We start from the raw sequence: 11793 nt of genomic DNA on the forward strand, positions 1-11793 counted from the left end.
AGTTCAACTCGTTCTCATCATGGCAACCATAGACGATATCATTCCTGAGATGATTGAACGACAGTTAGAACCTCAGCTCCCTGAGGCGAGGGTCCTTATCATTATGACCGGAGGTACCATATGTATGCGACCGTCACCATCAGGGTTTATACCGGCGCGAGGGTTCCAAGAGCAATGCCTGGCCCGGGTGCCTACTTTCAATGATGGTTCTCCTTCGACCATGATGGATGTTGTTGTCGATAACACAGGCCAGATCAAGGGCCATCAGAGTCTACGGACACCACAGACTGCATACGGCCGCCGAGTAAGATATACGGTATTTGAGTTTGAGGAGCTGCTGGACAGCAGTTCTATTGATGCCAAAGGCTGGGCAGAAATTGCACGGACCGTCGAGAGGAACTACACACTTTTTGACGCATTCGTCATCCTTCACGGTACAGATAGTCTAGCATACACTAGCTCTGCACTCAGCTTCATGCTGCAAAATCTGGGGAAAACCGTAATCCTCACGGGATCCCAGGCTCCGATGTTGGAGCTTCAGAATGACGCGACAGATAACCTTCTTGGGTCCCTGGTTGTGGCTGGCCACTTCATGATTCCCGAAGTGTGTCTGTACTTCAACAACCGACTATTCCGTGGTAACCGGTCGAGCAAGGTTGCGGCAAGTGACTTCGCTGCATTTGATTCTCCGAATTGCACACCGTTGGCTGTGACCACTTCCATGCGCACTAACGTCAACTGGGAGTTGGTGAATCGGCCAAAGGGCATCGAGCATTTCAGCATTCAGACACATCTAGATACTACCCATGTCGCCTGTCTTCGTATATTCCCTGGTATCAAGCCAGAAATGATTGATGCCGTGTTGAGACTAGACGGACTCCGTGGTTTAGTGTTAGAGACCTTTGGAGCTGGTAACGCACCACACGGTCAAGATAACGCTTTGATTAAAGTGCTTGCGGATGCCATCAAGCGAGGGATTGTGATTGTTAACGTTACTCAATGTAAGATGCATAAGCCCCCCAATCTCACGCGATGGACCGTCCGACTCTGACTCTGAGCAGGTTTGACTGGCAGCGTTAGCCCGGTATATGCCACCGGTATGAGCTTGTCTCGGGCTGGTGTTGTCGCAGGTCTCGACTTAACTACGGAAGCCGCCCTAACAAAACTGGCGTATCTCCTTGGTCTACCAGACGCAACCCCGGAGTCCGTGGCACGGGACATGTCGAAATCACTCCGAGGAGAATTGACGGAGGTTTCGCAGCCCGTATTCCGTCATCCAGACGGCGCTCTCACCGAGCGTGTCCAGGCACTTACCATTTTGGGCTATGCCATCGCCCAGGGAGATCTCACACGTGTCGAAGAGATCCTGAAGCTGGAAAATCACTACCTTTTGAACGATGCCGATTACTCCGGCAATACTCCGATGGTAAGATGCCCTTTCTTCATCCATCTCCCCCGCTTTCGTTACCTGTCTGTTAACCAAAAGCTTCAGCATCTGGCCGCGACATCGCCATCACTCTCCATCCTGCGCTTCCTACTGATGCAGGGTGGTTCCGTCCACATTCGGAATCGCAACAACCGCACACCACTGTTCCTGGCGGCCAACGCAGGCTTATCGGAGCATGTTATGTTGTTGCGCAAGTCGGGCGCCCATTTGCACTCGGATGAACGGACTGCGGCACAATTGCTCGCGCGACGCAGACCGGGAGTCTGGGGATTGGCGGGGATTGGACCGCGGGAGGTCAGTGACCGTGAGATGGAAGAAGTAGGAGAGGAGCGACTGGCGGAGCGAGTGATGGCCGGATCGGCACCGTGATTAATTAAGGATGTGGGCGCGACCGATCACGAGACGACATGCTCAATTCAGCTCGATAGATTAAGAAATAAAAAAAAGCGCAAGCCTGATTGATGCCCGAGGAATTAATTTCTGTCTAGATCCCAAGGAAAAAATCACGATAGAGTAGAAATAAGCACTAGTCTGAGATAAGCAACCGTTCCAAACAAAGAAGACCGCGCCAATCCGGATCACATCATATATAACGCCTGTTGTTCAACAGATTCCCACGAGATCAGGTGAGGTGATTCTTTAGTGTCACGCCCGCGGAGAAAAGAAAGAGCCCGAGCGCAAAGCACGCACTAGGTTAACTAGGTTGATCCAGGGCAATAAAATGCGGGGAGGGTACGGCACTCTCCGATTCGAAGCCGATGAGACGTTACCCTACAAGGCAGGTCATACTCGAAGCTGAGTATATTGCATGTACTGGGGGGTTTATTCTTCCGGATCCAACCATATCAACCGTATGTACTCCTTCATCGACAACAAAGTGGTCATGTGCTCGTATCCTCCCGGTGAATTACTGGGCAAAGCTTCGACCCTCTTTCGGTTGAGCAGACCCAGAAGGTACGATGACGGCGGGCGTAGTAACTTCTTGGCGAGCTGATGACAACAAAGGACAGCACAGACCGAGTCGAGAGCGGTGGCCGAGTCTGGCACCGTTAAAGGAACGTGGGCGTGATGGACGACGAGAGAGGACCAATACTTTGTTTCGGCAGGGGCTCCACTGCGAATATCTTGTATAGACCCAGTGTATTTTCGCTGTCCCTTGTATTCGTAGTTCACTCGGATAGACAGGGAATAAGGATATGTTTAGTTGAGAATATTTGCCGGGAAGTATGACCGGATATATGATTGTGATTCTCTAACAGTAGGTACTCTCTAAAGTACATAACTGACTCGTTGTATTCTGGATCGAGCATGTAATCGGAGACACCTACCGAGTTGCTTTTCCCCCGCCCTAAAACGAGCAGGGGAGGTTTTAGTGCGAGTTACGGTTGAGCAACAATTCGTCGATTGACGAACTTTAAGTGTGCATCATATACACTTCTCAGTACATATGTACAATTGTACACTTCGACTAGATATCAATAGACCCAGAAACATTATGGACAGATATTAATGCATCAGTCTATCCAGGATCAAGCAAGCAACTACCGCAGGTAAACACCGTATATCAAAGACCGTGATTACTAGATCGACCCGGCGACGTGTTAGAGCATCCGATCCAATCCAGACTGCATGCCGAGTTACGTAAAGGAAAGACGGTCAATGGCTGCGCGACGGGCGGAGTTATGGAGTTATGGATGATTCTGGCGACTTCGTCTGTGCAGTCTTAGTTGTCCGGTGATCAAAACCCGGTCGAGACCTTGGGAGGTTCTGTCCCAAGTTCCTTGGAAATGCCACCGGTTTCTATCAAAGTAAGGGTCACGGGGTGTTGAGGGTATACGATCAGACAGGCTTATAGCTACGATCCGTAGAAAAGTAAAACCAAATCAAATTAATAATTACAGAGAAGGGGAGAAGGGATAAAAATAAAAATAAAAAAAGAGAAATCAAACTGGATAAAATATCCGCATTCAATCTTGTGTGGGCAAAGCCGTTGTTTCCATGACTGTTTCTCATTACACGATATGAACCACAGTGGGTGATTCTCCTCCTCGGACTCCAAATCGGACAGAGTTCTTTTTGATTTTTTTTTTTTCTTTTAATTTTTAATTTTTAATTTTTTGATTTTCTATTTTTCTCTTACTAGTCTGACTCCCTATTATTTTCTCACCAACAACCCCAGACGATCCTAATCCAGACCAGTCAGCTAGTAGTTTAGTTGGGGACCTCACAGGACTTGCTCGTCCATTGGGATGTCTCCATTCGTCCATATGACATGCCTACCCTTGCCGACTTATTTATACCTTTACATACATCGACCTCGTTTCCCCCTCAGGATCGAGAGTAATAAGAGAAGACAGCCTCCTCCTTAGGTTGGTCAATTGCACCATCGATTAAGCCTTCTCTCTTGCGAAACCTGTGTTCCTCTCCTCGTGAAGGGTATAACTTATACTTATTGTGGGAGCGAATCTCGGAACCGTTCCTTGGATCGATCCACCTTCCCTGCCTTGTCGTTCTGAATTTTCTTTTTTGTTAATCAGACCCGCGCACTGATTCAGGTCCTCTACGATTGCTTCTTTTCTCTTTTAATTGTGAACCCCCTAAGAATTATTTTAGTCACTGGCGGGGAAGTCCACCGGAAGCATTGCCAGTGGAAGGAGAGCATTCCGAAGCCCTTATCCATCTGGTCCGGGGCCATTAACTAAGAAAAATACCTTGCGAGCCAACAATTAATTGGGACCCAAAAAAAAAAAAAAAAAAAAAAAGGCACCATATTAAATCTCCCCCCCTCCTGGTGGATTGCGGCATCTCAAGCAACGACAATCAGCTTCTATCAAACCAACCTTGTCTCCAACTCAAACGATCCACTATCACCGTCGAAAGAGAAAACTCTTATTGCACCATTCAAGAAATCGATTGCGGCATTAGATTGCGCTCAATCGACGACAAAAAAACAAAAAATTGGTGACCAAGTTGGAAACCCCACAGGGAAAACTGAATGATACTACTACGTACTACCACTACTAAAAATTGTTGCCCCATTTATCTCGTCCGACGACTAACCTAAACGGCCGGCCCCTCGTGATAGTAATAACCGTGTAAACCAAATCAATTCTTTTGCTCCTGATCCCACCAGACTTACTCCAGATTTTCTGTCGGACCTTCTTCATTGGCCTCTCGCGTCTTTCTACCTGCGTCCTTTTCTACCCCGCAATATCTTCTCTTCCTTCAAACAACCGTCGGAGGGGTTTTCCCAAAGTCGCTTTCGCATACTACGGCACCTCCGTCTCCCCGCGCTTCATCTCCCCCTCTTCTCCTTCTCGCCCCCTCCTTTTCTCAGTATCGCCCCGAATGACACAACAGAAGACCATTGCCGTCGTCAACGCGACGGGTCGCCAGGCCGCTTCCCTCATCCGCGTCGCTTCCGCTGTCGGCCATCATGTACGAGCTCAGGTTCATTCGCTTAAAGGCATCATTGCAGAGGAGCTGGAGAGTCTACTAAATGTCACCCTTTTCCAAGGTCCTTTGCTCAACAATATCCCTCTGATGGACACTCTCTTTCAAGGGGCCAACCTGGCTTTCATCAACACGACGTCACAATCAGGCGATGAGGTCGCAATCGGACGTGCGCTCGCTGATGCGGCCAAGCGCGCTGGAACCATTCAACACTATATCTACAGCAGCATGCCAGACCACTCGGTTTATGGACCATGGCTGCCCGTACCGTTATGGGCCCCCAAGTTCACCGTCGAGAATTATATCCGGCAACTCGGACTTCCCGCAACCTTTGTCTACGCCGGAATCTACAACAATAACTTCACCAGTCTACCATACCCGCTTTTCCAAATGGAACTCATGCCCGATGGGAGCTTTGAATGGCATGCGCCATTCGACCCGGACACTCCGTTGCCATGGTTGGATGCGGAGCATGATGTTGGCCCGGCTCTGCTACAGATTTTCAAGGATGGTCCCAAGAAATGGCACGGTCACCGGTAAGTTTTCCCCTCGCAGTGCAGACGTAAATCGCCGTACGTGCCAGGCTAAGAATAGCATAGGATTGCCCTGACATTCGAAACCCTCTCCCCCAACCAAGTGTGCGCAGCATTCTCGCGAGCCTTAAATCGCCCGTGCCACTACGTTCATGTGCCCAGGGTCGAGGTCAAAGTAAATATCCCGCCTGGATACCGAGAACAGTTGGAGGCGATCGAGGAGGTCTTTGGTCGGTGCAATGCGCCTTACTTCCCGCAGCCCGAATTCTCCCGTCCTGCCGCGGGCTCCCCTAAGGGCTTGGGCCCGGCCAATGGGAAAGGCGCCGGCGCCGGCATGATGCAGGGTCCCGGAGGGGTCGTATCGCTGAGAGTCACCGATGAGGCTCGGCACCTGTGGGAGGGTTGGCGCGATATGGAAGAATATGCGCGTGAGGTCTTTCCGGTCGAGGAGGAGGCCAACGGATTGGACTGGATGCTGTAACTGGGAGATTTTATTCTCTCGGTCAGATACCCCCCAACCGGTTTAGGGCACAGTCGCACAGACATCGCGGCCTTCTGACGCTATCGGAACCCGCCACGATTGGTCCGATATGCTCGCATACCCCCTCGCTCTCCCCTCCTTTCAGTTTTACTCCTTTCCCTGTCACCCCTTGTTTTCTTTTTATTAATAGCATTAACGGCGAATCGGCCCGGGTCTTATCGTTGAGGAAAAGTACCCTAATGGAGCGGGGAACAAAAGGAATCGGTTTCACGGCTCTTATCTCTCCTCGGACGAGAAGACAGAAAAAAAGTAATGGTTGGTTTTGATTGGAATGGTACGGTTGGATGAAACGCACGTCACGACATGCTGCATGATGAACAGTGGCCCATCCGCCACAAAAGTTGATTGATTGGTTACATTTCTTTTCTTTCGTTTCTTTTATTATTCCGTCTATTTTACTTATTCCCCTCGTGTGTTACGACTCACACCGGCGGCTGTTTGATGATTTGAAATTTATAATCCGTCTCTGATTGGATGTGAGGAGTGTTATTTGTGTGCGTGTTCCAGTTCCTTGGGCACGATGACCCTGTCTTGCGAGGCAGCAGCAGAGAGAAGTGATTAGCAAGAGTCATAGAGAGAATGGCTAATACCGCGAATTGACGATGGCAAACCCACATTACGACCAAGAATCCGCCCAATAAAGACGGATGAAGTCGAAATAAACTAACGCAAATCCTCCTCAGCCTAAGGGGAAAGCAGAAAAAGAAAAGAAAAACCAGACTCCCCCGGATCTCTTATCTCCCCGCACTTAGCCAGATACTAGACAACCTCCCTGAGTTTATCAGCGAAAAGACCCGGGGCTTCCATTAAAACTCCGACGTCACCAGTAAATTTTAAGAGACGAGCTATCGAAGAGTCTAACCACTTAGCCTAAAGTATATCCTGCTTATCGGGGAGAAAAAAAAGAAAAAGCAACGTGCGCTTGTCTGGGCCTTTATGGATTAGGTCCTGCTATTCATTCCATGATTGGTCTTTACTTAACCTGTTCGGGATGGGCGTGTTGTTACCTAAGGTTCCTGGTTCGAGGAGTAGTGGTTCGCCTGAAGTTGGATATCTTATAGGACAACGATCAGCTGTAGTGTTGATTAAGGTAGGTGTTAGAATGTTCCAATTCAGAAGAAAGCAGCTATCTTTTCGTGGGTATATACTGGGATAGTTTCAATCGGACATTGATTTCAAACATGATGGCCTCGTGTCATCTGCGATACCGATTTTTCTGTGTATTATTTGTATATGACAATTGAGGGTATTGGTAGCTTTGCACGTACTATATATAGTATTGTTGTCTTGTTTCATCTGATGTGCTTACTGTAGATGCCGGGTCTAAACTACCTAATATGTACAGACATTATGCATATAAACGGACCAGACAGTCAAGAGATTCATGTCAGTGAGACCAACACAGCAAATTATGAACAGCTGAAGAAAACTAGGATCTAATCATCATGGTGATGGATGGGAACGGACCCAAGGCCGACCGCTCCTGATTGGCCGAGGGGTGCTTCCTGCCGGACAGCGTTAGTGTGAACAGGTGACCTTGGACCTGACACGCCGAGTCCAGACGGGAGCGCAATTGCGATAGTCCGTCTGCGCGGAGTAAAGTTTTTGAAGAATTTAAAAATTTCTGATCGCGTCTTCTCCATCTATCTCCCCTACCTCTACAATCATCTCCTCCCCCCATTTTCCCCTCGGGTTTCGCATAGAATTGCCTCCCGAATCGTATCTTCAGAGCTTCTCGTACCCTTTTCTCGCCATTTTTAATCGACCGAGCTTAGGTCGTCGTCGCCATCATGTCCACCGACTTTGGAGCTTCGTTGCTTGATCGCCTCCAGGGATCCGAGCCCACTGAGGCGCAATTGAAGAAGATGTCTTTCCTCGAAGAGAAGCGCTCTCGCATTGACGTCGACTGCCGTAAGTCTTACATCCATCGCATCGAGCGCCGCGCGGTATAACTAATCCTGGCAGTTCGCGACAGCACCCTGAAGATGCATGATTGGTACAACGAGCGCGATGCTTTCGTCAACGGAAACGATGAAATCAAGGAGAACTTCTGGGTTCGCGTCTTCGCCAATGCCCCTAGCGAGATCGACCAGTACATCATGACCCCTGATGCGGCGGCTCTGGGATCTACCCTCACGAACCTGAAGGTGGAACGATTCGAGCTTAATGAGCAGGGCCAGGGTGAGCCCCGCAGCATTCGCTTAACCTTCGAATTCCGTACTGGCGAGGAAAACCCATTCTTCGAGAACGAGAAGCTCGTCAAGGAGCTCTACTGGCGCAGGAGGTCCGTCAAGAATGCTGATGGCAAGACCAAGTCCTGGGAGGGCCTTGTCTCCGAGCCGGTTCGCATTCAGTGGAAGAAGGACATGGATCTCACTAAGGGCTTGCTCGATGCGGCTTGCGACCTGGCCGAGGCCGAGAAGGGTGGAAAGGACCGCAAGAAGCTCCCGGAGTTGGAGAAGCTGAAGAACAAGATTGTTGAGCTGGAGACCACTGCTGACCAGGAGGAGGATGAGGATGAGGATTTCCCCCTCAGCCCCGCAGGCGCAAGCTTCTTCGCCTTCTTCGGCTACCGGGGTAACGATGTATCTGCAGAGGAGTCGAAGGTCGCTACTAAGCAGGCTGACGAGCGCTTTGCCAAGTTGTCTAAAGGAGAGACAGTCGAGGATGAGGAGGAAGAGGAGGACGAAGAATTCGAAGACATTGAGGTCTTCCCAGACGGAGAGCAGCTTGCTATCGCCATTGCCGACGATTTGTGGCCCCATGCTCTCGAACTTTTCAGTAAGTTGTTCATACCAAATCGTTGGAATAGATTATCTAACGGTGTCAAGATCGCGATGAGGGGATGGATATCGAGGAACTCGAGGGTGACGTTGATGACGAAGATGAGGATGACGGAGACGACGAGGAAGACGCACGCCCCAAGAAGAAGACCAAGGTGTAAGCCTGTAATCTTCTTTTTGACCGACTGATTCGCATGACGATTTCTATTTTGAACGTTTTTTTGCTTGGTTTCTTACAGGGCGATGACCAGGATTAGTAATAGGACAAGCACGAAAATGAGAACGGCAATGCAAAACGAGGACATTGTATCTATGTAATATTCAGTTAGCCTTGATGTCAAAAGCGAATAATAAGGGGCCGAAAGTACGACGAAACAGTGAAGTAATACTTACCTTCGTTCTTTCTCACGATGTATTTGATCTTTGACACTCCACTCTGTAATTTACCCCCGACGCGGTCGGCCAATGTATCAACCTCTCCTATCATGACCGCTTGCTCCTCTAGTTCCCTCCCCATATCGTCGGCCTGCTGCCGCAAGTTGCCAACAGTGCGGAAGACGCCATCTAACTGTTCATCTTGCTCGTGCATCAGTTCCATTTGCCGTTGCTGTTCGAGAGCGGCATAGTAATCATCTCCTCTATCATCCGCCGACGGGGAGAGGACATTATCAAAGTCGGATGGATTGGGTAGACCCGAAGGCGAACTGCCAGTGGGCGCATCCAATCTAGCACTGCCAGTCGCCGCTGAACTAGTAACGGCTTTTTGCAATTCCTCTCTCATTTGCTCGATCTCCCCGCCGACATCTTCCACCAACTTTCGCCGACGCTGAACCTCTTCCAACTCCAAGCCATAACGGTATGGATCTTGTTCGATTGCACGGACACTCTCCACAAGGTCATCCAAGTCCGTAGTCAGTTCGGTCAGCGTCGTCTCCAGCTCCGAGCGTGCCTGTTGAAGCTCGGGATTGGATGGGGATTTGGCGAGAGACCTGATGCGTAGATATGATGAGAAGAGAGGTTTTGCTGTTTGCAGCGTCGCAAGGACGTCTCTGTGGAGGGTTAGCTCGTCGTGCTACTTGGCCAAAGGGGGAAAGCTAGGGAGACTGACGCTTGAACATGGAGGAACGGATCGGCGTGATCCATGGTTATAGTATCGCAATATTATTACTATGAAAGGAGCATTTCAAAGTACTAGTAATGGAACGGTAATTCTCGTAGCCTCGAAGGACCGAAAGCCTGTGAATGATGATACTTTGTTCTGGATTGCGAGGACATTCCAGATGGATGCCAGGCGGTGGTAGAAGCGGTAAGCTGGGGCGGTGCTATGGGAAGGCGGTGGGGCCAATCTCACCCCTTACAATACAGCTCTGATAACCGTCATTTCATTAACTGTCTGTTCATATTTTCATTCTGGTATAGGAATCTAATTGTCGCTCATCTAGCCATTATAAAACAATGTTGAAATAGCCCATCGTAAACACTTGGTGAAGACCGGCGTGTCTCTGAGTCCACATGTCTTTCAAATACTTCTCCGCAGCGCGGTTATATTGTCGGCCTTGATCATCAATCAGTGCTGGTTTCACACTCCAGCTTCTCACTCGTCGCTTGCAGTCACAGGCTTGACAGCCCAAGCCTGGGACATTCTTCCAGGCTTTCCAGTAATTATCGAGTGGGTCTGAGAATTGACATTTTCTTAGGCCGGATTCCGAAGCTTTCTCCTCCAGACCACAGCACTCATCCTGAGGGCTCAGGAGGAGCTTTGCTAGGGATTGTGGCGATTGCTTCAGCAGAAACCATGAGATCATGCTGTATTCATTCCTCGCATCCCGATGCCACACTTTGGGACCATGTCGGAGTAGCATCCTCTCCATAAGCTCCCGCAGCATTCGAAGTGTGACGTGGAAGTCGACCTCTGTCTGCTCATCAAGGTAACCTCTGAATTTGAGCCGCCTCCTGCCGATATCTACTTCTCTATAGCCCCACTTTAAGACTGTATAAGCGTGGCTGGCATACTCTTGAAAGGACATCAGGCGACGCTTGTTTCGCGGGATCTCGTGGTACTCTTCCAGCATCCTAGTAAGCACCAATAGGCGCCCGGTAACGTCCGGAACCAGAGGGTTTATCTTTTGCTTTGTTTTGTATGTGTCACGAGCAATATCGGCCATGTGGAAAAGCACGTACAGCCCTCGCTCTAGTCGTTGAACGAGCCGTTGTTCTGCATGATAGTTCATCTTTGGACTTTCTTCGTCTGAGAAGGGACCCCATACTGAGGGGACAATCTGGCACGCCAGCTTGTGTGCAATGTCCTGGCGCTCAATGAAACCCGAAAGATTGTGTACCGTCAGTGTTCTCTGTTCACCCGTCCGCGGGTTCAAAGTGAGCACAGGGTCAAATGTGCTGATGCCATGGCTGCGCATTAACCATCGGCAAATGTGTGGTTCAAGCAATTTAATGGCTTCATAGGTTGCCTTGTTAACCAAGCATAGTGCCAACACTACACCGATATCTCCATTGATAATGATTTGAAAAAGCACATCGGGGATGGAGCCTAAGGGCCTTTGTCTCTGCTTCGTCTTTGAAATTATTATCTAGGTGGATATAAGCTGGATCAGCAAGTGGTAGGAATGCTCTATGATAAATTACAGAACAGCACGTTCTAAGCCATCATGTTTACTTACCATAATTCTGTAGATGTTTTGTGCTCTAGCTAAGTGAGCTCGCGTGACAATTTCAGATATCGACTATCAACTTATGCTGAGGAACCTATTGCTTATATTTTCTTAACAGCAAGGGGGAAAAATTGCCGCATAGCTATACTTAAGCTCTCGACGGTGTGACGCGTTGGTAGAGAATCATCTGCGTGCCTGTTGTAATTTCGCAGATCGCGAGGCTGAGCCTGCAGGATGCAGGAGAAAATAATTAAACAAAGTAAATGGACTGGTCAGTAGAGAAGAGTATATCATACGTGGTGACACCCCTTGCCTGGCCTGGGATATCTCCTTTCTTCAGTGAGCGCAGTACGATCACATTTATGAG

The 11793-nt window shown here is 49.2% G+C and overlaps 5 protein-coding genes across 5 annotated transcripts; 3 read left to right on the plus strand and 2 right to left on the minus strand.

Annotated features, from left to right (window-relative positions):
* Window positions 1-19: 19 nt before the first annotated feature.
* Window positions 20-1816, plus strand: AO090102000492 (putative lysophospholipase; the record flags this gene model as incomplete). Its single annotated transcript, XM_023236792.1, has 3 exons — window positions 20-1001; window positions 1062-1426; window positions 1493-1816. The coding sequence occupies 3 exons, from the start codon at window positions 20-22 to the stop codon at window positions 1814-1816; spliced, it is 1671 nt and encodes a 556-aa protein (XP_023091844.1).
* Window positions 1817-3468: 1652 nt separating this feature from the next.
* AO090102000489 (NmrA family NAD(P)-binding protein) lies at window positions 3469-5914 on the plus strand (the record flags this gene model as incomplete). The annotated part of the gene is made up of 3 exons (XM_023236793.1): window positions 3469-3478; window positions 4581-5436; window positions 5500-5914. The coding sequence occupies 3 exons, from the start codon at window positions 3469-3471 to the stop codon at window positions 5912-5914; spliced, it is 1281 nt and encodes a 426-aa protein (XP_023091843.1).
* Window positions 5915-7764: 1850 nt separating this feature from the next.
* AO090102000488 (histone chaperone napB) lies at window positions 7765-8918 on the plus strand (the record flags this gene model as incomplete). The annotated part of the gene is made up of 3 exons (XM_001822602.3): window positions 7765-7885; window positions 7940-8755; window positions 8806-8918. The coding sequence occupies 3 exons, from the start codon at window positions 7765-7767 to the stop codon at window positions 8916-8918; spliced, it is 1050 nt and encodes a 349-aa protein (XP_001822654.1).
* Window positions 8919-8990: 72 nt separating this feature from the next.
* Window positions 8991-9900, minus strand: AO090102000487 (SNARE domain protein; the record flags this gene model as incomplete). The annotated part of the gene is made up of 3 exons (XM_001822601.1): window positions 8991-9067; window positions 9151-9806; window positions 9866-9900. The coding sequence occupies 3 exons, from the start codon at window positions 9898-9900 to the stop codon at window positions 8991-8993; spliced, it is 768 nt and encodes a 255-aa protein (XP_001822653.1).
* Window positions 9901-10202: 302 nt separating this feature from the next.
* AO090102000486 (uncharacterized protein) lies at window positions 10203-10988 on the minus strand (the record flags this gene model as incomplete). Its single annotated transcript, XM_001822600.3, has 1 exon — window positions 10203-10988. The coding sequence occupies one exon, from the start codon at window positions 10986-10988 to the stop codon at window positions 10203-10205; it is 786 nt and encodes a 261-aa protein (XP_001822652.3).
* Window positions 10989-11793: the final 805 nt, after the last annotated feature.

This window comes from Aspergillus oryzae, chromosome 4, assembly GCF_000184455.2.
Source record: "Aspergillus oryzae RIB40 DNA, chromosome 4".
Classification (NCBI taxonomy): domain Eukaryota; kingdom Fungi; phylum Ascomycota; class Eurotiomycetes; order Eurotiales; family Aspergillaceae; genus Aspergillus; species Aspergillus oryzae.